Source organism: Eulemur rufifrons, chromosome 2 (genome assembly GCF_041146395.1).
Source record: "Eulemur rufifrons isolate Redbay chromosome 2, OSU_ERuf_1, whole genome shotgun sequence".
Taxonomy (NCBI): domain Eukaryota; kingdom Metazoa; phylum Chordata; class Mammalia; order Primates; family Lemuridae; genus Eulemur; species Eulemur rufifrons.
The window spans coordinates 86,766,779-86,793,521 of NC_090984.1; the positions used below are offsets into that span (position 1 = coordinate 86,766,779).

General features: G+C 45.5%; 1 protein-coding gene across 5 annotated transcripts; it reads right to left on the reverse strand.

The window, feature by feature from the left end:
* Positions 1 to 13,520: 13,520 nt before the first annotated feature.
* Positions 13,521 to 26,314, reverse strand: OTX2 (orthodenticle homeobox 2). Of its 5 annotated transcripts, none has more exons than XM_069487252.1 (5): positions 26,058 to 26,314; positions 25,839 to 25,905; positions 20,990 to 21,205; positions 19,787 to 19,938; positions 13,521 to 17,922 (listed from the first exon to the last, which is right to left on the reverse strand). In XM_069487252.1, the coding sequence occupies exons 3-5, from the start codon at positions 21,084 to 21,086 to the stop codon at positions 17,302 to 17,304; spliced, it is 870 nt and encodes a 289-aa protein (XP_069343353.1). In that variant the 5' UTR covers positions 21,087 to 21,205; positions 25,839 to 25,905; positions 26,058 to 26,314; the 3' UTR covers positions 13,521 to 17,301. The 5 variants fall into 5 exon arrangements, with proteins under 5 accessions (XP_069343353.1, XP_069343350.1, XP_069343354.1 ...); XM_069487249.1 differs by having other exon boundaries at positions 19,787 to 19,962; XM_069487253.1 differs by having other exon boundaries at positions 25,839 to 26,314.
* Positions 26,315 to 26,743: the final 429 nt, after the last annotated feature.

Below are 26,743 nucleotides of genomic sequence, written 5' to 3' on the forward strand. Positions count from 1 at the left end.
GGAGATGGGAATGGATAGTGGAGGCTTAGAGCATCATCACATTAGCCATTAACCAGAGGGGAGGCAGTTTTTCCCTGATACTGCAATTACTTGCTCTGTGCCTAGAATGTTTAAACTAGATAATATTTTGTACCTATCAGTGCTATTTTTGTAAAAAAGAAAATAACAAGGAGTTCTGCAATATACTTTCTTCTCTCTCCATTAATATTAGAATTAATTTTTCAGATGTTTGATGTAAATATCAATGGCCTAATGAATTAGTAGCATTTAATACTATTTAATGATTATTCCAAATATGTTAACTTTTCTTTCTTAGCAGAATGCCTTTCTAAAATGAAAGAATATTACCTGCAAGAAGAGCCCCCTTCTTGATCAATATTGTATCCTAATGTATAGCTGCATTTCTTTCTTTATTGTTGATGTAGGCAGCAGAATGATGTCTTGGAATTATATACAACTTTACACGTTTTGTAGTAGACAAATATCAGAAGGAGCTTCCTACCTAACCTAGGAAGAGTGGGAGAATAAGGAGAATTAGAGCTTAGCTACTAAACAAGTTCTAAATATACCAACCACATTCTGCCTCTCTCTCTCTCTCTCTCTCACACACACACACACACACACACACACGAGATAGTTTAAACATCTTCAACAGTTTACCAAGCCAGCTCACTTTCAATGAATCAAGGGCCTAACGATGACCACTAAGCTTTAAAATTGAGACCTAACAACAGTACTTTTTCCAACTAACTTTTTCTAAATAGCATAAAGGCGGTCACCGTTCTGCTCCCATCCTTATCTCCCCTGCCTTGGTGACCAGGGGAAATGCCAGCCATCCTCTGGTCCTGACAGAGTAGAAGAAAGGTGGGTGAGCTACGGATGAACTGCCGAGTCCATGCCAGCTGTAGAAAGGGAAATATCAAGGCCACAGCAGCCTTTTTGAGAACCCACTGATGCCAGGCGCCACAAGAAGGAAATGTGCATTGGCAGGTTTTGTTATTTTTTAACTTGACCCTGACAATACCTGCTGGGCTACCTGTGCTTTCTGCCAAAGAAGTGTCAGATGAGGGAGGAAGTTTACACACCTGGTGAATTCAACCTCACAATACCATTGGGAGGGAAGAGAGAGAGAGAGAAAGGCAACTACAGAAAAGAACAGAGCCAAGAAATAGAAACTGGTCGGGGGAGGAGGAAAAGCAAAGAGACAAACAATTTGGAGGAATTCTTTTATGACATTTTCCAAGATCACATTACACCACAGGGACAGTAATAATTAAGGATTATAGTAGCCCCAAAGTGTGAGAATACACCATTCTGTGTCTGAATTTTTTTACCTGGAACTCAAAAGGAAACTTTGCATCAGCCACTGTGTCTATCTTAGATTCTGATGACCTATTTGGCTGGGCTGCTAGTCTGCGGAGTTTCCAACCGCATGTAATTAAGCATTAAGTGGTCTCTTAATGGACTGTCTTTTCCAAAAGAGCCTTTCTTTAATTTATAATCAGTATGCCTGTAGAAAACACTAAGCAATTGCTTTTGCCCATTCCAGTGACACTTTGGCCATTCCTTCAACAGCTCTGTTTTTTTAGGAGTCGGTCTGATTGAGGCAATTGGAGAGGGTGAGGGAGGGGGTAGTTTCAAAGACATTCAAGCCAAAGCCAAGCTTGTTAGCAGCAACTGTCACACAACAGGGCCAGGACACATGACACCATATGGAGCTTAGGCAGCCACAGACTCTGAGACCCACATGTGTTCTCAGTGTAGAGCACCTCGTGTTCTCCAACCTCCCTCCACACACCCGGGACACCCAGAGAGGAACTGGGAGACTCGGGTAAGGAGAATCACAAACTGTGCTTCCTTCCATTCATTAGAATGCTGAATTCTTTTCAAATGCGTTTTGGAAAAAAACATGTTTTCATGCATTAGAGTGCTGACCAACATTAAGCTTCTGGTGTCATTTACCTTTCCATACACCTTTAAACCCACTGGTGTTTTCTTTTTGACTCAGAAGTTTGTGGCTCCCATAATCACCATCCATCATTACGTTCTCCCTTAAAAACAAATGTGTGCTCCACGGAAGCTGAAACGTTGTGTGTTTCAGACCTTGAACGATATCTGGTACAGAGAAGACCCTCAAATATTTGCTGAATGAATAGGTACATCTTTATCATGGCCCTAGTTTTCCTAAAGTCTAAAGAAAGTTCAAGTGGAAACTTAATTGTGAATAAATCTGATGCCAGAGAAGCCTTTCCTGTAGCCATTCTAAAATATATTTCAATGTCTCTAAGGCCAGAAAAAAATTATGATTTTATTATTAACGTAATTGTTAGTAATGCAGTTAGTGTCTACTGTTTGGAGAAATTTCCAGCAGACATGAGAAGCTGGCAATGTGTTTGGTTATTCTTTCAATGTCCTGAGGAGGTCAAAGCTGAAGTGTCTTCAAGGCAAATACTGACTGTTATTAAGTAACGACATTTCCTTGTGGAACAAATGCAAATTCATATCAACCTACAGAAATCCCTGTGGCAATAACACCATTAGTGACATAACTGTCAAGAGAATTTAAAAATAAGAGTAGTGTTTAATAAGCATAGAGTTAGGTAAATTGTAGATGGAAACTCATACCTAACGGGTCAGTTAGTAGTAAGTTCATCCCTCTGCTAATGCTGGACAGTTCCCCAAGGCTTCATTCCAGGTGTTCTTCCTTCCCTAGCTTTAAATGTTCTGAACTGGGGTTTCTGCCACTTCCCCTGAGGGACTCTTCCATAGCTTGTGAGAGGTCATCGTTGAGAGATTTCTCATTTTCATCTCTTTACTCCAAATTAGCCCCTTGGATAACCCTGGACAATTCTTCTGCCTGGCTGGTGGGTGATGCCTTTTCAGACACTTGTAGGTGGCTGTCAGGTCCTTGCTCCATTGCAGGCATTACAAAGGAGGTCTCGCCGCCCTGCCTGTGTCCTGAGACACGTTTTGATTTTACAATCTTAAACAAATTGCTTGCTTGCACAGACCTGTGTGCTGAAGAACTGCTGAAGCTGATGACTAAAGAAATCTTTACTCTTTGCAAATGTGGTCCATTTTGCCTATTCAGGCTTTCTTGAGATATCGGCCCCTCTAGCCACTTACTCATTTTCTCCATAATTCCTTAGAGAGCTGAATTGCCGTCTTCAGTAAATTCATTTGAACAAATCCATTACTCTGTTCTCTTCTTCTGCCATCAACCATACTAGTTGATTTGCATAAAGTCTTTTTTATTCCCAATTATTTTCTTACTTCTTTTTTAAACCACGAGCCCAATTTACAAGTCTTCATTACTTTATTACTAAAGTGCTTTACCTCCCATTTCCTATTAAATGCCAATGTTGGGGGGAAAGTGTGAAATGTGTTGGCAGCTCTGTTTGAGCCATGTTTAAAAAGAAATTGAAACCATGTTTTGACAGTGTTTTTAGAGATGAGGAGGGTGACAAACATTGCCCACAGACTGAATTAACCTACGTTATATGGTAATAAACATACCAGTATCATTCTCAACTACAGTGAGAGCAGGTTCTTGTTCAGAGTGCATGGAACTGAAAAAGAACTACTTGCAGTGAGGGAGAAATATTTTAAATCTTAAATGGAGAGAACTGGAGGGGTGATATAAAGGCAGTAGGGTGGCTTGTTTTGTTACAATTTGACCCCTTGCCAAATTTGTCTTTTCTCTTACTTCGTTCTTTCCACATATATTTGCAGATTTCTAAATCCTTATGGTTTCTTTGATTGTTGCACAAAGAAAGACAGACTATTTGTGACAAAGGCAAACACAACACAAAATGAATTTAACCATGCAGTTATGCTACATCTATAGTTTGATATATAGTTTATGATATTATATAATCTCTCTTCTCAAATTCTTCCTATTATATCAGTGTTCCTGAATGTATTCATTTGTAGAATTAATACAGTCAGTATTGGTTCATCAAGGCTTCTGGCGCTGATTCAGTTTTGCTGGCCAGGAACTGACTACAGTGAGAATGACGATGGTGATAACACTAACAGGGAACATGAATTGAGCACTTACTACCTGCCAGACGCTGAGCTAAGTGCCTTAATCCTCACAACAATCTGAAGAGTAAGAAGTATTATTTTTCCTATTTTATAGGTGAGGACACTAGGCTCAGAGGGCTTAAATAATGTTCATAAGGACAAATATCTACCATGTTGTAGAGAAGCTTAGATTTAAACCTGGACAATCCAACTACAGAGGCTGAATGCTTAAACACTATCTTAAACTACTCCCCTGGTGAAACTAGGGGCCAATTTCTTTAAAAAAAAAATGTACTAATTTACACTTTCTAAGGCACCGGAAGTCATATCTCCTTATTAAATAATGCATATGAGGGTCTACAATGTTGAGAGACCTAGAGCTATAGTCAAAAAAAAAATCCAATTTGTATATGAGGTTGGGATAAAATGAGCCAAAGCTCAGGAAAAGCTCAAAATATTCAGAAAACATAAGCAGGATGAGCATAGATTGCATTTCTACAAGGGAAGTTACAGACTTTCTTTGGCATTAAATCTACTCAAGTTATCAATGAAATACACAAATGTTAAAGTTCCAGACCTAAAATGAAAACTAACTTCTGAAAAGTAGTAAATTTACCAGTTTGGACAGATTTTTTTTTTTTTTGAGACAGAGTCTTGCTTTGTTGCCCAGGCTAGAGTGCCGTGGCATCAGCCTAGCTCACAGCAACCTCAAACTCCTGGGCTCAAGCAATCCTTCTGCCTCAGCCTCCCGAGTAGCTGGGACTACAGGCATGCGCCACCATGCTAATTTTTTCTATATATATTTTTAGTTGTCCAGATAATTTCTTTCTATTTTTAGTAGAGACGGGGTCTCGCTCTTGCTCAGGCTGGTCTCGAACTCCCGACCTTGAGCCATCCTCCTGCCTCAGCCTCCCAGAGTGCTAGGATTACAGGCGTGAGCCACTGTGCCCAGCCTGGACAGATTTTTGAAAGGCTGAGTAAACCACCTTGTCCAATGCCCTGCTTACTAGTTTAAGATACATGCAAATCATTTCAATATGGGGCAATCCATCTTATCATCATCATCATTACCATCATGAAAATGTGACAACACTAGGCCAAGAAACAGAGGCCTGGTCTCCTCCCCTTCTAGGCCCTGGGCTCTACACAGACCACCTCTCATGGGGCAGACAGGTACTAAGGAAAGATAGTTCTGAAATTGTAATCAGTTCCAAATACTCTAACCATGATGGTTTACCTCTTATCTGCCCAGGCAAATGCTGTGATTCTCTTTATGTTGCTTGCTTTATCAGCAAGACACTGAAGTCAAAGCCAGTCTTAAGTAGTAATAATACTTCAATGTTTATTCTGTGCCCTATTTCCTCACAATCACTTAGACAATCATACAGTGTTACAAAATGCACCACTTTATCAGTCAATCACTGACTTTTTATCATAAGGGGTGTCCCTTTACCAATTGTATACAGTGCACCCATCCTGTGGCTATTCTGTTTCCTCATTACTAATTATAGCTTGTGTTTATTTAGCGTATCCTTTTTGGGAGAAGACACCAAACAATGGAGTAGGGTTTGCAAATACCAGTTAATTAAAAAGGTAGGGTAGCAAACAAAGGATCTAGGAATGAAGTTATGGAACAACATAGTGGGATGTCTCTGTGACATTATTTGCTAAGGACTGAAATTCTGCACAAGTTAGTCTTTGATCCCATCCAAAGGAACTTATTGCTAAAAATACCTAAAATAGTTTGTTTTTACCTTTACCATCAACAACCCACTTCCAACACATGGACCTTTAACAATGTATTATTAAAACGGCTGCAGTACTTTGAAACCTCTTCCATTTTTTTCTGTCAATCCTGTCTAGAGCAATCTAGAAAAATCAAATAGGAACATTACAACTAGAGTATCGGAGTAGCATGGACAGAATAATTCCACCAAGCAGTAAAAGCATGCTTCTGTGACTTTAGGCTAGAGCTGAGCACCCTGGGATCTGAGGCTGAAACTGTTCCTTCTACATATTTGAAAAGTACAAATAGTATCAGTTCCCCTACAGGCCACTTAGCCTGGTTTCCCTCTGGGCACCAACACACGAGACAGCTTTTGTTCACCAGTATACTCCTTTTATTCTCCACTGTCCCCTCACTTTCCCCTGCCCCTTCTTGCCTGAACTGATGCTAAATGCACATATGGTGATTTGTACTAACCTAGTTGATTGCAAAAAAATAAAGCCATTTTCAAAACAATAAAACCAATTCTAGATAGAACTTTGCTTTTTATTTTTATTTTTTTTTTAAGAGGAGATTGTAAGATATTTTTTTTTAATATGGGAAATATTCATGATAAATTATTAAGTGAACAGTGCAAGTTAAAAACAATAGTTTCATATTTTTTCCCCACCCCCCCTTTCCCGAGTCAGCACCTTCAAGTGTTACCACTCCCCAAACTGTGCGCAATGCACTCATTGTGTAGGCATACCCCCATCCCCTCCCCCACCCCCACCTCAGTCTGATGTCCAATTGGTGTCGTTCCCAGATTTGTATTTAGGTGATGATCAGGGATGCTTTTTATTTTTTAAGGTGTATTTTTCCTAAAAGCTTGGTGATTGTTTGGCAAAATATCCATTTCCAGAGGCTTTTTCTAGTCATAGTCACAGTGATGTTGTTCAAAGTTTATTGGGCAGGGAACCTACACAGTTACTTTTCCAACCTTTCTAATTTGTATTGGAGTCTAAGCTCCCACATTTTGGCCCTTGGGCATTTTCCTTGATAAAGCCCTCCTACCTTCTAGTTCAACAAAGACCAAAGGCTTTGGATATGAAATTTTTAAAGTAACCATCGGAGAAGAGGCTTCAATTGTATTGGCCCAACTGGCAATCTGTGGAAGGCCACATGAATTGCTTAGAGATAACACCCTTGCCTTTCACCTTGCGGTCACTAGTTTGAACCAAGCAGAGATTAATAATGTTCAAGGGCTGTTATCATCTGGTGATGGCTTGGGAGCTGATATGAAATAAATTGCTAGTATCTTGTGTCCACTTGCCTGAGGTCACCCACCCGGTTCAGACTACTTTAGGGACCAGATCCAAATCTTAGCTACAATGGTTACTCTAAACAGAAGCCTCTGCACAACGATCAAGTGCTAAATAAATCCATAGATTATGCTTTCTCTTGCACTAATGGAAAGTATCCTCTCAGACAAGGTTGGAAGTAAGCTGGGGAGTTATGGGTAGGGGAAATGGGCAAAGTCTGTATATTCTGAATGATAGGCCAACAATGGTATTTAATTTAAATTCTACCCAGGGTTTCTCACAGGTGATTTTACTATCTGATCCTCATTTCCTCACATGGATGGTATAGCCATGCTTTCCGTCTGACTCAGTCAGAAGTTCCGACTTCTCTTACCTATTGTTTCATCCACTTTTGACAATCAATCATCAAGCTTTAAGGGAAATAAAAAAAAAAACTTTTCAACAAAAACATCTGGAAACTTAGGCATCCTGGTAAATTCCCATATGTACAGAGAAAAAGAGGGAAAGAGAGACAATTCAGAATAAATTTTCTGAAATTTTTAATTAGGGCCAGATAATGGCTTTGTTATTGTTGTTTTGTTTCAAGTAAAGAGGGTTTTTGGTCTGAATCATTATTTGCTTAAATTTTCTATGTTACATTTCATAAGTAGATACCATTAAAAATCACTCTTTAGTTGTTTTATTAATTTTGAATTTGTCATACATAAATAGCCTCATGGATAAATAATTCAGATTAGGCCTAACTGGGTAGAAATTAGAAATAAAAGAGATTCTTGGGATTATTTTGTTTTAAAAAAATTTCAAGCTTCAAAAAGTTAAGGGTAGATTTAAATTTTACAGGACTTCGATCTTATCCAGTTGTTACCAAGAATAGAAAGTTTCTATCTCCAAGTTTACCCAATATATGCATCATAAAGACCATGGCTCTTAATTCTACGTGGTTAGCAATCCTTTTGTGAATTTGATGAAAACTGTGGATTTTTCTGCCCAGAAATACTATAAACTATATTGAACACACACACACACACACACACACACACACACAATTTCCATACAATTGAAAGAATTCACCCATACAACAAAACCTATCCATGGACAAATATCCCCAAAGAATGCCTGAACCATAGGTTAAGAATCTCTGAAAGGCCGGGCGCGGTGGCTCACGCCTGTAATCCTAGCACTCTGGGAGGCCGAGGTGGGTGGATCGCTCAAGGTCAGGAGTTCGAGACCAGCCTGAGCAAGAGCGAGACCCCCGTCTCTACTAAAAATAGAAAGAAATTATATGGACAACTAAAAATATATATAGAAAAATTAGCCGGGCATAGTGGCGCATGCCTGTAGTCCCAGCTACTCGGGAGGCTGAGGCAGGAGGATTGCTTGAGCCCAGGAGTTTGAGGTTGCTGTGAGCTAGGCTGACGCCACGGCACTCACTCTAGCCTGGGCAACAAAGTGAGACTCTGTCTCAAAAAAAAAAAAAAAAGAATCTCTGAAAAAGATACCAACTCAGACATCTTTTATTAAAAGTTTGTACACACTCCACAACCTTATCAATATATACGAAGGAAAAGAAAAAAGGAGACAAAGCAATGTACCCACTTAAAATGGGCAGGAATCAAGAATCCTGGTTTAATCACCTCAAATTATTTATCTTTGAAAATGGTGAATGCATGTTTGTACCAAGTTTTCCACTTCTCCACCTCTAAATCAGAGAGCCCTAGCAAATGGACAGTTTTAAGACCAATTGAAGGTAAAATGCTTTTGGTAAAAGGTAATTAGCAAATAGACTGAGCCTTGTTAGCCTTCTAAAGCTTCAAGTGGTCAATTTAGACTAGAATTAAAAATAGAATCAATTTAATCAGCCAGAAGAGCTGTCAGATGCATTTCAATTAGAGACTTGCATCAACTTAAATTTTAAAATATTTTGTGATTAAAATAAACATGATTTCTTTCCAAAATTACCTAATTTCATTTTGGATTTCAATTTAAGTATAAATATGTATTATATATATTTTATATTTATATATTTTTTTATTTTATTTTTGCCCAAACATCTGCCTCCCATGTAAGAACGTCCCCTCGCACTAAGCAATTGAAAAAAGGTTGGCTGGAAATCTCGAACCAAACATAATTCAAAGGTCATCAAACTTACTTGGATTAGTAGCCAAGAAGGACTGAGGGGCGGGAGGAAAGTTCTATATGTGCACCTATAGTGTTTAAAGGCTCTAACTCAAAATTCATTTTAGGCCAATTCGTTAAACCAACCGTCTAAACGGGCCCTGGCACTGGGTATCCGACCTTCCACACGCCAGCTGGTGAATTCTCCACTTGGAACCGGAAGTCGCCTCCAGCCGGCTGCCTAGGCCCTGGGTGCCGGGGTGGGCGCACTTCCGCGAGAGCCCAGAGACTGCGCCGGCTATGTCTTGCGGGCCCCGACACACTCAGTTCCGGGCTGCAGGCCTAACCCGGACCCAGGAGACAGGGTTACGCCAGGCCCGGGGCCTTTAGGCCAAGCCTGTCTCAGTTCCCGCGTCTTTGCACCACAAGGAGCTGGAGGGAGGAAGCTTGGACTTCGGAGCCCGCCCAGCATGGGGCCGCAGTCTCGGCGTGCGGCGGGACTAACTCCCACGTCTGTTTGACTGAGGGAAAATCGTTCCCACCTGGCGTCGTTATGCCCACACCCACCACGCTCTGATCCTAGTCAAGACCACGGAAGCGATTGGAGGAGGCCTGCCGCCATGCATCCCCGGTATTCCCCGCTAACCAGCGCGGCGGCAGTGTGTCCTGGGGCTCGAGCCTTCGCTTCCGCCAGGCCTGGGCTAACCACAGCCTGCCACTCCGCAGGGGACAACTTGGCGGTCCCGCCACGTGCGGCCGGCAGCAGGGCTCCGGGCTCCGTAGGTTCCAGGCCCGCTTCTGGGCTGGTGCCCGTCGGAGGGCGGCTTTGGGATCGTGATCCCGATGTCCCACACAGGGGCCAGAAAGCTGCCCCTGAGCCTCCCGAGTAACTCCCTGCCTCTTCCGGTACTCTCTAGACTCTCCAAATGACTTTAGCTTGGCGGCGCGTGCCCGGGAAAGGGAGCCCCCCCACCCCCGGGACGATGCAGTTGTGCGCTTTGCAGCCAGAGAAGGCCAAGCCATCAGGGACCTTCGCTTAGTTATGTTAGAGGCGGGGATGGAGAATGCTGTGCCTTTGCCAAGTTTTCTGGAGAAACCCCGGAACCGGCACTCTCCCTGGTGTCCTGGCCGCTGCCAGCGAGTTCTTAACGCTGTCGACCGCGCTCACCCGGGCCCGAAGTTTGCCCCGCCGCCAGCAGGGGAGCCCTGCTAGTTTTCCCGGACGTGGCGGGCCATGTAGACGCTAACTGAACAACCACTTCAGGGATTGCACTCGGAGATGGCTCGAGGTAGAGAGGCGCGGGAGACAATCGGAGACGCCCTAGACCTTAGGTATCCCGGGAGAGGGCCTCGATCTGTTGCAGCCACCGCCTTTCGGGCATCGCTCCCTTAAGGCCAGAGGGGAGGAGCAGTGGCCAGCGACCCACTCCCCTTACGCCTACCAGCAGGTTTTTCTGTCGTCTTTCCAGACGCTATGCAGTTGTTAAATCAGTTAAATGAAGAACGCTGAGAGTCTGGCTCTGCCGGAAAGAACGCCTCATCTTAAGAGTATTGCAGCTAAAAAGTGGGTTGGTTGTAAGCTGATAATCAGGTAGCTGTGGTCAGACACCCACTCCAGAACCCTGGTACTCAGAGACCATGTTACCACACATGACGTCCATTAGGCCCCAGTAATCCGCTATCAACGCATTTTAGAAACATTTGAATGTTAAGGAGATTTTTATTAATGGTCCGTGATTCTAAAATGTGACTATTGGTTCTAGGAACAGATTTTAACAACTCAAGGCTGCCATCAGTGATTTTCTGGTTTCAGTGTAGTCTAAGGCCTCAGGAGATTTCAGTTGGGAGACTGGGGGCAGAGCCTAAGAGAGAGTCTTCCTCCCACCCAGAACTTGTCTCTAAAAGGTGCTTTCCGGCTTTTGCCTGGGGAACCTGGGATGTAGAGGGGAGCAGGCCTGTGGCTCCCAAAGGTGACATATGCTGGCCCCTTCATGGGGAGTCCAAGGGACACAAAAAAAGCAGTTGTCAATGATATGGCTGCTAGAAATGCATCTTATTTTTAAAGAAGCCCTCCGCTGGAAATGTTTCCTAATGATGTCAAATAGACAAGAAATTCTTTCTTTTTTTTTTTTTTTTTTTTTTTTTTAGACAGAGTCTCACTCTGTTGCCCAGGCTAGAGTGAGTGCCGTGGCGTCAGCCTAGCTCACAGCAACCTCAAACTCCTGAGCTCAAGCGATCCTCCTGTCTCAGCCTCCCGAGTAGCTGGGACTACAGGCATGCGCCACCATGCCCGGCTAATTTTTTTCTATATATATTTTTAGCTGTCCATATAATTTCTTTCTATTTTTAGTAGAGATGGGGTCTCGCTCTTGCTCAGGCTGGTCTCGAACTCCTGAGCTCAAACGATCCGCCCACCTCGGCCTCCCAGAGTGCTAGGATTACAGGCGTGAGCCACCGAGCCCGGCCCAGACAAGAAATTCTTAATCAAAAGTCCCCCTTTGCATATCTGCAGTAGACAAACCAAGGCAGGGGCGTAGGGAGGATGGTGGAGAATTCCATCTGATTCTTAGACACCTTTCTTCCTCGAGGTGCTGAAACAAGTCAGTTCTCTTTACCTAGTTACCTAGTTATATTTGCTGTGGGATTCTTTCTTGTTTTGTTTTGGTTTCAAAGTACTGAGTTTCCACTAAGAATTAAAGGTAAAGGGTGGGGGAGATTAAGGAATAAAAGTGAGTCATAGACCTCATGGTGTTTGACTTTCCCTCAGGAGAAAAACAAAATTGGAAGCCACCCTCCCCCTAGCCTGGCTGCCCTGGCACCTGCAGTTATCTTTGACCAAATGGGTTGGACTTATAGAGCTCCTTTATTTGAATTTGCTTATTGTTTGTTTGCAGTCAGCAGCAGGTTGGTTTTTTAAACATAAAACACTGCTTGCAAGAGAGGAAGTCTGCCCGTTTCTCTTTAACACCGGGAGTCCTCCCTTGGTTGTGAGGACTGCTGCATAGTAGAAGGCTTGTCAAACGCATGCCTGCTTCCTCCTCTCCAGCCACTTCTGCATACAGAAGCTTCCTCCAGTTCACAATTTGGTTCCGTTTCCTTCGAATTGCTTCCATCAGAGAAACTACCCTTTCCAAATAATGTCTAGATTTTGTTTTAATCAAATTTTAAAAATCCTTATTATTATTGAAGGTCTCATGTTGCTATTAACAGTCAGTTTGGAAGAGATGCTCCAAGCAATCCTATACAACGTGTCTCAATACACCGGGGCACTACGGTTTCACATGTAATGTTAATTCTGTCCGAGACAAATCCTATAATCTGTGCAGTTTCAGAGCCTAATACCAAAAAACATCGGGATGGGTTTTGTTTGGGGTTTTGCTCTCCCCATCCCAGGGGAAATCCCAGGGGCTCCCCGTCTTTTGTATCACACTCACCCAAGGGCGCAAATGGGGCGACTAGGAGAATCGGGTTTTATCAGAACACCCTGCGCCAACAGGCTCGGGTGGTTTAGGAGAGAAAATCAGAGGTGCTCAGGGCACTGGTCGCAGATCTGGGCATGTAGATGCGTGATGGGGGCTTGGACCCTTTAGTGGTACGAAAGGGAGAGAGATCGCCGTCCTTTAAGGTTTCAAAGGAAGGCAAAAACACAGGCGGAAGTCATGGCTGAATCCGACTCTGCATCTTCCCTTTCTAGTTGTTTTCTGCGACGTCTGCTTCCATTTGAGTGGGATGCGCTGGTCTCCAGCCCGACTCCTTTGTGTTCCTCTTTTGCATGATTAAAAACACGTTCCTGTATGCAATAAACCACCACCTAGCAGTGGCACGCCTGGTTTTGGGTTACAGCTTTGTCCCGGTAACAACAGTGAGGTTCTCACCGGGTATGAGATGCGGGTTCGAACATGTGTGCGCGCGCCAGAGCTGGCCGCCGGGGCGCCCGCTTCTGGTTAAGTGGAGGCGGGCACTTGACTGCGGACCCTGCCCTGCAGGTAACCGGAATGGGCTGCTAGGCAAGTTGGCCCTGCCCGGGACGCCGAAGGGACAGCTTCCCCATTCCATAAGCGGCCTCTGGCCTTCAGGGCCGCTGAGTGCTGCGACGAGTCCGAAAAGAAAAACAGAGGGCTCTCGGTTAAAAAACGAAATACAGGGAGGTGGGAGAAGAGGGATGAGCCAAGGGTCACTTAGGTAATTCCTCAGGCTTCCCCCGAAAGCCTCAGCTCAGAGCCGGGGCGGGGAGGGAGGGCAGGGGAGGGCCGAACTCCCCCAGACCCACTAGCTGAAGCACCTGGCTTTTCTGAGGGGATACCCGGGAGCCCCAGGCAGGCCCAGCTGGGCCGGGTCTGCTCGGACCGCAGGGGGCGGCAGACGTGGCTGGAGCCCCCGGTGTGGCGGCGGCCGCAGCCTCGCCCTTCCCAGCCCGGAGGAGCGGTCCCTCCCCAGCCGTCTGCAGCGCATCCTCCCGGCAGCGGGCCGGGCCAGGCTTGCTTTCGCCCTCTGGGGGGCCGGTGGACGCAGCTCGCTGTCCTCTCAGTCGGCCTGGGCCTTAGCTCCTTCCGGTTCAGGGCGCTCGCCGCCCGGCCGGGCCATGCCCGAAGCCGACCTGACCCCTGAACTCCGCCAGGCCGAGAGGATGCCCGGCGACGGGCGCCCAGGCCGGCGGCTGACCTGGAGGCCTGACTTGAGGGCTTGCGGGTGGGCTGGGGAGGGGCGGACGGCGCGCGGGCCTCGCGGCTCTGCCTGGGACCTTCCCGCGGCCCACAGCGCCCCGGGCCTAGGCGGGAGCTGGGCCCGGCGTCCCCGAGGCCTGAGGACTAGGCCGGGTGGGGCGGGCTGCGGCTCAGGTGAGGTCCTGGGTTCCGACCCGGGCCAGAGCCAGACCAGAAAGAAGGAAACCCGGCGAGACTAGGGCCTCAATCTCACCCCTGCCTGGCCCGCAGGGCTGGGAGTGGGGCCCGGAGAGCGGCGCCAGCCCGAGAGCCGGCTCGGGCCTCTGCGCCAGCCCGGGACCCCCGGGGCAGAGATGTGAGTGCTTTTCCTGGGCAACTCCGGTTGGGCGTTAAAGATTGAGAAAACCTAGCTCCTAAGAAAGAGCGCCGTGGACTGGGCAAAGCGCGCGAGCCGCTCGGGCCACCCTGCGGCACCACGTTCCCCCTCGCGGGGCCGCCCTGGGCCTCCGGGCGTCTTCCGCCTGGGGAGGTGGCGGTGCGGGGCTGAGGTGGGGACACCCACAGGAAAGGTGAGATTAGGGAAACCGTGTGGGAGAGGAGTGGAGGAAACTGACCATTATCTAAAACCTGGAGGTTTCGAAAGCCGGAACTTAATTGACTTGATTGAATTTCTCTTCTTATCTATGAAGGAAAGAAACACTCCCAAGGTGAAATACAAAGGGCCAAGAATCTTTGTGGGAAAGATAAAGGTTTGGGGCGACAGATCTTTGTAAGCCAAACTATCCCCACCCTCGTCTCTGCCCTCCGAAACGAAGATTATATTGCCGCCTCACTTGTTAATTGCGGATATGCGGTTGAAGTAGCTCCCTGACCCCTTTGGAGGACGGCGTTATTTCAGCACCAAGTATCACCATTATTGGGCTTATTAACTTCATTAAAACCAGTCTTGACTGGGAGTGGAACTCTCTGGTTGCCTTTAAGCTAGAGCTTGCTCTCCGCCCCTTTTCCCTCCCTCCGTTGCCTTCGGTCCCGGGGAATTCATTTCTGCTTCGCCTTCCATTCAAAGGGATTTAACTGCGTGGTCGCAGTTCAACGAAGTTGTGCAAAGGTGATGGAAAAATTAGTTTCAGGGGTTGCTCAGTGCCCTTCATTCTCACCTCCTTCTTTTAAGTTTCAGGAGAGAAACTGCAAACCGCGTTATTTACTGAGTAGCCTGATGTTTGTCGTCATTATTGTTTTTAAAGAAAGGGTAATCTTTCCCGACCCTTAAAGGGCCATCCCGGGAAAAAAAGGCAGTGTGAGAAAATGGTTGTTTTGGATCTGCTTTACTGTTGCATGAGAAAAGCTGGGAGATTAAGACCCTGAATCTGGGAAAAGTTTTAAGCAAAGATTCTCTCTCAGGCCCCAATTTCACTTACGGTGTAAACCATGGTAGGATGAATATTATCCATAGGTACTGGAAAATCTTGCCATCAGATTTTTGTCTTAAGTGTTGGTTGTAAACTATTGCATCTTGTATAGCAGTAAAACAACTTACTTCTTAGGGAAGAGTACATAGAGTTCAAGAGAGCATGCATGTGCAGCCAGGGAGGGAAACATGAAGTAGCCAGAAAACAAAATGGTTGCAACTGCTAACCTTCATTTAAAAAGTTACAATCAAGAGTCACTTAATTTTGGTCCAATTTAAGAGCATAGGAAGTTTAAAATGAAATTAAATATTGCTTTTACCTGAGGAGCACCATGATCATTGGCCCATTTGTCTTTTCTGGTGACTGGTTTACAAAATGCAGGTACAACTGAAAAGGGACCCATTTTTTTCCCTCAGCACTTTCTTTAAACACACACACACACATACACACAAAACTGACCAGGGTACCTTATGTTCAACTACTGAAATTATAGGTTTTAAAACTTTTCTGAAACTCTTTTGTTCAGAAATCATTTCTGCCTGAATTGTTTTCAGATTCTGATTACACTCCCTTTCTCATGTTTACCTCAGATTTTTTGGAAGTTAAAAAAGAGTCCCCTTAACCAAATAAGAAAATAGAAACAAAAAATTCTCGTCATTCTCATTTTTCCAGAGATACTCCAGTTCTTCCCCCCACCCTTATAAAACTGATCTATTTGAAAACATACTAATAAAGTGCCTAAGAAATCGTTCAGGTTTGTGGCAGGGAGGGAAAAGCAGGGAGAACAAGATCCTAATGATTGTTAGGCTCTCTAAATTCAATCACAGCAATCCTGATAAAAGTCACAAAAGTTTACATACCACTGTCATTCATATCTAGTCCATCCATGGATTAGCCCAAAAAATAAAAATGAAGTTTGCTAATTTCCTCTCTCCCCTAAGAAAAATGTGTTTTAGAAACGAGAGGCTGAATGTCGGCTTCTCATTCACATAGATAGTCGTGTAAAATTAAACTGGACCCAATGTTGTGCTAGAACCATTTTAATATAATTATACATATCTGCCAAATCCAGGAAGAAAAGGTTTATGCATATATAACTTTTCCAGTTAACATCTGCAAGCATAAACGACAATGATCTCACTTTAATAATTCATCAGGGTCAGAGCAATTGACCAATGTCTCTTTACTGCTAGGCTTACCAACAGTAAATTACAGATGAATTAATGTCCTTTTGTTTCTCTTCTCTCACTCTCCTTGTCCAGAGACATTTTTGTTGTAAAGTTTCAGTGCAGCTCTCCTCCAGCCAAAGGTAATCTTTTTAGATCAGTACTCAGTTGCTCTGAATTTTGCTTATAATTATAACCTATTTAATCACAGAAGAACTCCTGCAGAGGTGGAGTTCAAGGTTGCATACAATAACAGGAGATCACAGTTTTGAAGTCTAGCACAGATTAAAAACCACAGATGTACCATTTATATAAGACACACACTGATTGTCTCTTAAACTACATATTGACTCCTTATGAACATTATTTTTTAAATAAAGTAGTGCATCTAGGACAATCAGTCGCACAATTCACATAGCCCTGAAAAGTTTTTTCAGTGCCAACTACCAGTTGGTCATGAAACGTGAATGAGCTTGAGACACTGTTCATTCCTAAGATTCAACCAAGGATTGGCTAAAACATTGGAACATTTCTGCTTCAGAAGGATGTGACATTCCCCCCCTTCCCTCACAACTTAAGTTTTGTTTGACTTTGTTTCTTTTTGGTGGTGTTTGGTCGCACATGGCTAGAATGCTTTTGATCACTTTGCAAATCAGGAAAACCAATGACCTAAAACTATGACAGGATCTTAAGTAGATTGGTTTGTCCATTTCAGGTTGCTGGTTGGTAGGCCCCTCTAAGGCCCTTCATTTTTCCTTCTATGCCTCCCGGAACTTTGATCAGATGAATCTGAGCATCATCCCATCTAACTCTTTTAACCAATGCCTGGCTAAAACTGGAATGTCCAGCCCAGTATATTTAAAAATCACCCACAAAAAGAGGTTCTACAGGTCTTCACAAAACCTGGAATTTCCACGAGGATGTCTGATCTTTATAATCCAAGCAGTCAGCATTGAAGTTAAGCTTCCAGGAGGCAGTTTGGTCCTTATAATCCAAGCAATCAGTAGTTGAGTTAAAACCCAAGCTTGAAGCTCCATATCCCTGGGTGGAAAGAGAAGCTGGGGACTGATTGAGATGGCTGGTGACTGCATTGGTACCCATGGGACTGAGTGTGGCCCCTGGTCCAGGAAGCTGGTGATGCATAGGGGTCAAATAAGATCCACAGTCCATGCCCCCAAAGTAGGAAGTTGAGCCAGCATATCCTTGACTATAACCTGAAGCCTGAGTATAGGTCATGGGATAGGACCTCTGCATGCAGGAAGAGGAGGTGGACAAGGGATCTGACAGTGGGGAGATGGAAGCGGGGCTCCAGATAGACACAGGAGCACTGCTGCTGGCAATGGTTGGGACTGAGGTGCTAGAGGGGGGAGTGAATTGGCCACTTGTTCCACTCTCTGAACTCACTTCCCGAGCTGGAGATGTCTTCTTCTTGGCAGGCCGCACTTTGTTTTGACCTCCATTCTGTTGTTGCTGCTGTTGTTGGCGGCACTTAGCTCTTCGATTCTTAAACCACACCTTCAAAGGGAAAGAAACATCTTTAACATGATTTCAGTAACTCCCTAGGGACAAGAGTGGCTCCCAAATTGTAAGTCTAACCTACATGGACAGATCAGCTAAGCAGACAATCTTCCCCACCACTGAAGACCTATTACATGGCACTCTCATATAGACTCCCGGAATTGTAGGAAAGTTTGGGAGACTCTGTCTAAAAGTGCTTGACCCTGCTTTATTCCTAGGCCAGAACAATAAAATTTAAGATAATCCCCTAAATCATACAGCTAAAAACTTTCCACCTCACTTTCCTATTATTTCACCTCTAATACACAGTTATAGACAGAATAGACCCAGCTATATTTTGGAACACTCTTACAGTGGAACAGAATGTATCTATATCTTTTGGAGAGAAACAGAAGTGAGGGAAAACAATTCTGTTGTTAAATGTCAACAAGAACAGCCTAAACTCAAACAGTTTACAGTCCATCTTTTAGAGAGCAACTGCTAATATGGAAGTTGGTTCCATCGCCCTACTTTTTGTCTCTCCTAGAAGACTCATAAGAGAAACCTCCAAGGAGAAGACATGAATCTGTTGAGGAAAATGGTCTGAAAGCCATTATTTCCTTCTTTGTGGTAAGTGCAGTAACTTATATGTACTCTGCTTTGAGCTCCAACATAAACCTCTCTGCTAGTCTGAGACTCAAAGAGTCTGTGCCTTCTGAGTAGTGCCACTCAATACATAGATTCAGTTTCCTGTAGTATGTTCACTGGCTTATCAACTTAATCCTCTGCCTGCAACTTTGAAAATTCTCTTTATGTTTGAAAATTCTGTTCATGTTCTGCAATGAAGGAGCTGTATTTGGTGTGTGAGGGGGCTTATTAAAGAAACTACTGGCATTTTCTGGGCTATAAGTCCTTAGCTGTCTTCTTGAATAAGCTGTCCCCGTATGGGTCTCATAATTGTGGTAAACACAGTGCCACCAAGTCCAAGCTCAACACCACCAACCATTCAGAGCCATCTGTTTTCTTTTAGTGAGGACTTTAGTTCAAGCCTCACTTAAGTGCGAAAACTTCTTCCAACCTACTTTGAAAAAGCCTGTTTCCTGATTTGCAGTTCACACTGATGTCTGGCACTTTCACAAACATATCCTAGCTGAAGGAGATTCCCAGGTGTGTTATGTGGTTCAGGTGCTAAATACTCTTTCCAGAGAGCTCTGTATGGGGCTTGCTCTCCAGGCAAGTTGGAGTTGACTTTCCCTCTCCAGTTCAGTGTCAAGAAGAATAAAACAAGGGGGGTGGTGTCACTAAGGATATTATGTAGATATTTTATCTGTTAAATTGCTCAGAGCTAGCAAATTCTGTTTATTCCTTAAGAAATCAAAGAAAACACAGTCTTATTGCATTACTTAATAAAAGCACCAGCTGCTTTACAGCCTGACTCTGCCATCAAACTTAGTTATGACCTTGAACAAGTCATTTACTCTATTTCTTCATAAGCAAAAATATTTGGACTGTCCAGGAGCTAAGCTTCTTTCACACCTAAACCTCCATGAGAATAGGGAAGGATTTGCACACAGAGAAAGGAAAGGTTAAAATACCACGTGACTACCCTTGAAATCTGCTCAAGGCTGGGTCTGTGTACCCCAGGGGTTCTAGGGCTTGGCTTTATCACCTAGGCCGGAAGACCCTTGCTTACAGGATTAAGTCGTGATGGGAGGTGAAAAGAGGTGGGAGGAGAATAGCTTCCTGGCCCCTGAATGAGCATTTAGAGCTTCAAGCCTTCCTTTGGTTCTCTCAAAGACCAGGGGCTCTCCCCATCCTCAACATACACAGTACTTGGGGGAGGGACAGTTAGGAAGTATGGCTCTGTCTTCATCTGCCCTACCTGCACCCTGGACTCAGGCAGGTTGATTTTCAGTGCCACCTCCTCCCGCATGAAGATATCTGGGTATCGAGTCTTGGCAAATAGCGCTTCCAGCACATCTAGCTGTGCCCGGGTGAACGTTGTCCTCTCCCGGCGCTGTTTCCGTGGGGTGGCTGCGGGACAAGAAGCCCAGGGCCCTTTAGGGTGGGGGAGCAGTTTCTCAGTCACAGGGCTTTCTTCGGGTCCTCCAACTCCCCTACCCTCCACCCCACAGCACTCCCCTACCCTTCACAGCCCTTCGACCCAGACAGAGCCTTCCAATGGTCTCCCCATCCCTTCCTGGCCTTGGCTCTCCAGCCCAGCCCTTGACACACACTGCCCCTTCCACAGTAGCCCCTGCTTGCTCTTTCTGGCCTCGGAGATTTCTCCAACCATAGCATCACTTGGAAAGCTAACAAGACAAATGAAATGAAAGAAAAGCAAAAAACCAAAATCCTCCAAAATCAACCCCCAAACCACAACACAAACAGAAAAGCTATTCTGTAAAGTCAAAGGATCGCTGAGGACTGGCAGCTCGGACTGATGGGTCGAATCTCCATCCCGCTCCCATGGTTTTTAGCACTCCAAGGGCCTTTGTTCCTCCATCCTTTAAAATGGGGACATAGTTCATACTTCTACTTCTAGGATAATTTTAAACAGATATGATTGGTTTTTACTTTATTAAGCATCAGCATTTGGACACAGTCACACCTCTTGAGATTAAAGGTGCAAGGCCTGGAGGTCAGAGGGGAAGCCCCAGGCATGGAGGGGAAAACTGCAAAGCCCAAGGGCACTAAGGATCTAGGGAGAGAAAATGCAGCCTCTCCAAGAGGGCACTTCTGAGGAATTGGACATGGAGGTTTGGGCAGGGGCCTCTCCCCCAAATGACAAAGGCGGTAACTTTCCTTACCCCATCCAAATGCATGTCTCCTATTTACTCAAATTAAGAATAAAAGGATGTGATTGTCTCTAACTGTTGCAGACCCACCTACTCACTTCTTCCCAACCCCTGTTCTCTCCTCAGTCAGTAAATGCCCAGGGGTTGTGCCTTCAGAAGGAAAACCCAGTGGGGACCTTGCCTGGAGCTGGGGTGGGAACAGTGTGACTGCCAGTCCGGGTGCCTGGGGGAAACAGGGTGTCACATCCCGGTGGGGCGGATGTGGGAATGCCGAAGGGCTCACTTACCCGGGTAGCCCACGGAGGGGTGCAGTAAATCCATACCCGAAGTGGTCAGACTCAGCCCATTGACTGCGTAAGGCGGTTGCTTAAGATAAGACATCATGCTAAGGTTGTTTGGAGGTGCAAAGTCGGCCCAAATTGGGGAGATCCAGCCAGAAGGTCTCGATTCACCCGGAGTGGACAGGTTCAGGATTCTCGGTGGGTGGGTTTGGAGTGGTGGAACTAAGGGCAAAGCAAACAAACAAACAGAGGTGCTGGTTTACTGCTTGGGAGGCAGCAGCTCCTCCACGTTCCACCACTAACTAAAAATGGTGGAAGGCAAGGCAGAGGCTTTTAAAGGACTTGCATACTCCCCACCCCCCGGACCCCCAGCTGCTCTGGAACTAGAGGGGATGGAAGGAGACCAGATAAACCTGTCTTCCCCACCCCCACTCTAAACTTAAAAAAAAAAAAAAAGTACCCGAAGAAAGCAATTACAATCTGCCTTCCCCAAGAACAAAACCCCACGCCTTCAAATGCACACATTGCATTCCTATCCCTACATTTGCATAGGACTCATTGGCTGGCACTAGCTAATTGTCTCAAACAAAACTTGATTGGGGCCATTTGCAGAGACAAAGAACTCTTTGGCTAAATAAATAATGCTGATAACAAAGCCTATTGGTGAGAAACAAAGAAACAATTCAAGAAATCTACCTCTCCCCAGACTGTTGCCTTTCCAAGGCAGAGATTTTAATTATCTTAGCTTTTTACCACTTTCAACTGCTGTGAACCTAAAATGTCAGTGCATTTAACATCTAAAATACCAACTTACTAAACCACAAACTTGGGAAAACTACTCAACCACTATTATTCCACATCTGAAGTCATTTCCAGTACATTTTCACCTAATTAGTAGTCTGGGTAATTAGATTTTGAGGTAAGTAACAGATTTATTAGGGTTTTGGAGAACCTTGATTATATGTGTCTAAAGTACTAAAGCTAAACAAACAAGTATTTAACTTTTAATAGACGCCCATCAAATATTTAAACATATTGCAAAAAAAAAAAAAAAATTCTCCAAGATTGGCACAGGGCTTGCCAGAAATTGTGAAGTAAAGTTAGAATCCCACCAATCAGATAATGACAGGCCCCCACATTTGCAAGTAGAATGGGTGCACATTTGTAGTGCAAGTCGCTTCCATGTTGATTTTGATGTGTGGAGGCTGCACATCCTGCGGAGGCGAATTTTCAGACATTTGGGTCCTCAGCAGCTGCAGCAGAGTTTCCTTTTAACTCTAACTGCGTTTTGCACATTTTAGTTTTGACGAAAGTAGATACACAAACACCCAAAGTTGTGAAACTAACAGAATTTCTCCCTACCTTTCAAGTTTCCTACAATCCTATAAGAAAAAGAACTCAGGAGGGAAAAGAAAGGAAGAAAAAGAAAAGTTATTTACTTGCTTCAGCTGAGTCCCCCCTCCCCCAGCAAAGAGATCCAAAATAGATGTTAATATAGGCCGGCAGTTTACAAGTCTGGCTTTTATTTTCCTAAAATGTGGCCCTTATACTGCAAGGATCCCTACTTTGAAACTTTGACACTATGTGAGATTGCTTCAAAATGGCAGATAAGAAGACTAGGAGTTCTCTCTCACTTTTACAAAGGTCTTGCAGAGTTTTAAGGACTCTGGGTCTTCATATACGCATTAAGACATCAAGGCACAAAGTTCCACAAATGGAACTCGGTAACTGCAACTTCTTCCCGATTTAAATTCAGAACACAAAAGTCATGCTTTTCTATCCTAGGATCTAATTTAATGTAATTTTAGAAATGTCCTTCTTGGAGGAGTTTGTATTATTCATCAATGAAACTAATTTAGTTGCTCCTACAACAAAGACTTTATGTTTTGTATTCTTCTGTTTTCAAGATGCTGTTATTTGGAACCTGTGAAAATAATACTGCTTTTAAAATACAGTCATTTATTTGTTTAAATAGCCTCTAAGCTGGAGGTTTTTTGTTTGATACAGTCTTACTACCTTGGAAAGTTCTGAACTACAGTACTACAGAGAAACCTAAAATCATATCAAATGTACACATGAGAAATATGGACATGTTCTTCCATGTCGAGCTCTCACTCAATTAGAAATGCCTGACACTTCATACAAGAAAGTAGCACATTCCAACATAAAAGGAAGTAAGGGACAGAAAAGCACCAGGACCTAGATTTTTCTTGGAGCTCCTTTGCCCTTACCATTGCAAAATGGCTAAAATTCTCGGGATACACTATTTTCACTTTTTACTCCATTAATAGGAAAAGAGTTACAACAAAAACAAAACTACGAGGTACTCTCAACAGCCAGCCTAGGTATTCGCTCTCCAAAAAGGGGGCCCTGGGCCCTTCCATCTAACTTTCAAAGCCGGGTAAGGAAGCCTTTCTCTTTTCCTCTCGAAGCAGAGTCCAGAAGGGGAAAAAGAAATACCTTTTCAAAAATCTAAGCCTCAATATGACTGCTCCCGAGGTGGCCTCCGGAGAACTCACTCATACCCAGGAGCAGAAGGCGGTCGCGCGGCGAGTCCCCGCAGCCGGTTGGCACTCGCACCCTCGGGCGCGAGTGGCTGGGTCCGGCGTCCCTGCCCGGCAACCCCGCAGCCCCGCAGGCCTGGCGCCCGAGGTCCCGCTCCACTGCCCGCGTCGCCCGCGCAGCCTTATATCTAACGGTCAATTCGTGCAATCTGTCGCTTCCCCCCTTAGCCCCCCCCCTTGTTTTTTTTTTTTCTTCCAAGGAGCCCATCTACCAGTTGCTGTGTCCTCGCTCAACAATAATTACCTCGTCCGAGAATTAATTATAATAAATGTTTTCTTGATAAACTAACGAGATAATCCGAGGGGCACACGTCCCTTAATTACAGGCCGCCGTGCTCAGCTCTGCTTCTCATCCGGGCTGATTAATTTTCTGCATGATAGAAAGGAAACAAAACTACGCTGACTGGCGACTGGCCTGCTGCTGGGGAGACGACGAAGAGGAGGAAAGAAAGAAAAAGGAGATAGGTGGGCACCGCGGAAAACAGCCGGCGCTGGCCTCTATCCGGCGAACTCGAGTGAAAGTTTTGGCCTCAGGGAATCAAACAACTATGCCACCCGCGAGGGAGGGAGAAAGAAACGTGCCAAAAGGGTTGGCCTTGACTATTAATTATCGTTAGGAGAAAGCCCCGGTGTTAGCTTTGCGAGAGGTCTGGGAGTCTACCTTACTTTGGGGGGGAGGAGTTTCCTCTCCAACTCCTCTCTTGCGCTAATAACTTTTGATGACTGTAAAAAGTCCCGAGTTGAGCGGGAGCAATCCTGACCCCGAAGTTCTGAGGATGCAGGGGAGAATTTCAAGGAGCGATTTCCCTGTCCCCTCCCCGCGTAATCCACCGCTGCAGGGCCAGCGCAGCGCGGCCTTCTCCGCACGCACACCACTGCTATCTGTAAAGGAGGCACGAGCCCACTCCACGGAATTCTGACGGGAGCCTGGGGTTCCCAAAAATGTGTCCTGAAACCGGACACATGATTTCAAGAATCACTTGAACACAGCAACACGAAGACTTCTTTGCGGCGCGACACATCGCCCAGGCCCGGTACTGGCAGAGACCTTCTGACGGTCCTCACTGGGCAAACCGAGAGCAGAGGCTGGGCCTTGGCGAACCCCTGGGTCCGGCCCAGCCCGGACCCACGACACCTCATTGTCCTCGAGCTTGGGAAGGGAGTGCACGAGCGCGCGGGCGGACCCTGTCGCTGCCCCACTCGGAGAACAGCTGAGGAGCGTCGGTCCCCATTGGAAGGATTCCTGTTCCCGGCCCGGCCGCGGCCTGGGGCGGCGCAGGGGCCACTCACCGCCACTTCTGCCCGCCTCAGGTGCGCGCGGAGGGCTACGTGGGGCGGACTCGGAACCATCCACGGCAAAGTCACGTTGAAAAACGATTCTTCTACAATCGCTCGGCCTGGTGGCTCCAGTCTGAGACCGTGACAACTGTGTGTGTTGGGGGCGGGGGGAGCGGTAATTGCACTCCCAGGGGTTTTTTTGTTTGGTTGGTTTTTTTTTTTTTTTTTTTTTTTTGGCTGGGTAGGGGAGTGATTAAAAAGAAAAAGGAATCCTGGAAGCTTTTGGAAGAGGCCGAGGCCGAGGACGGAGCTGGTCTTGGCTGGGGGCAAGGGGCCCGAAACCAGCGAGCGGCGAGCGCCGGGCCGGACGAGACGCCCGCGCTCCCCGCCTCCTCGGTTATCCGCTCGGGTTTCCGCTCACGTTCATTGCGGACAGGCAGAGGCTCGAGCCGCGGCCGCCGGCCTGGCCGACCCGCAAGCGAGCGGGGCTTCCGGCGCGCGGGCCCAAGGAGGCGCCTACCTTTTAAATATAGTTGTTTCAATCCATCCATCTGTCTACATCTGCATCTTTTTGTCTCGGACTTTAAAAATGTCCTTGGGATCCATCCAAACCACCCTAACCAAATCTGGAGTGGGGGGGATGCCCAAACCACAAAGATCGCGGGGAGAAGTCCAGAATGGCGTTGACATAAAAACAAAGCCACAAACAAAACCCCTCCAAAACACCCCAGCTTAGACTCGCCGGGTTTCGACGACGTTTTGCAGAAGCGGCAGCCCCCAAGAGCACGCTCTCTCCCTCTCCCACTCCCGCTTTCATCTCCAGATCATACATTTTTTTTGCAATGATCGTTATTACACACTTCAAAATTTGTAAGAGGAAAAAAATACATCAGCCTACAAAAGAACTCCACGTTCACAGGGGTCCATCGGTCGGTCTATTGGAGGTATTGGGGTAATGGCAGACAGACAGAGGGACACACAGACATGGATAGACAAGACAGACGGACACTTACCTTACAGTCGCATGGGAGGTTAGAAAAAAATCAGATTATCCTTCAAAATTCCAAATAACCAGCTATCCTAAAAGAAACCAAGAGTATTGAGTTAGAAACCTTTCAGTCTTCACCCTTCCATAAAAAGTCAAACACAACCAAAAACATTTTTTTAAAAAGAACAGAAAACGAGGAAAGGGGCTAGAGTTCAAAACACGTATGGGCCCCTCCGATACATACAAAGTAGACGTGGTGAGTGAAGGCTGCTCTAGCGATTTTTATTTTTAATCACAGTGGAGGCTGAGTTGGAGCTGAGGTCGGTCCCGCTCTCAGGGAGATTTGCTGAGAAAGCGCCTCTCTGGCAACTTTTTGACGCAAACTCTCCAACCAATGGCAGGGAGAGAATGATTGACACATCTAAGCCAGAGGGAAAATAATAAAAACACACAACAGGGGGAGGAAAACAGGCCGCTGCTGCAAGGGGGGACGAGCAAGCCACAAATCCAGGCCTCCGACATTACCAGAATGTTCTTGAAAGACACTGGACTCCGCTTAAAATATACATTATGGGCCGGAGCATGTGAACTAATTGTGTAATTAAAATGATGGACAGGAGGCCTCCCCTTACCTTCTTTTCTTCTTCCTTTACTCCTTTTCTTTTTTGTTTTTTATTTTAGGGCATGGAAGAAAGGAAACCCATCCAACGTAAGATAGGAAGATAAAAAATACTTAAGTAAAGGCTGGAGAAGGGTGGGTGTGGGGATAACAGGGTTACCGCATTCAACGCCGCGCATAAGTGTGCGGATCAGAAGCAGAAAGCAAGTCAGGTTGAAGCCCGAAACCACGACTGTGCCATCTCAAACAGGGCCAGACCACGCTGAGGGCCAGAAAGGGTAAAGGAAGGAGGCCTGGGAGGGAAATGTGGG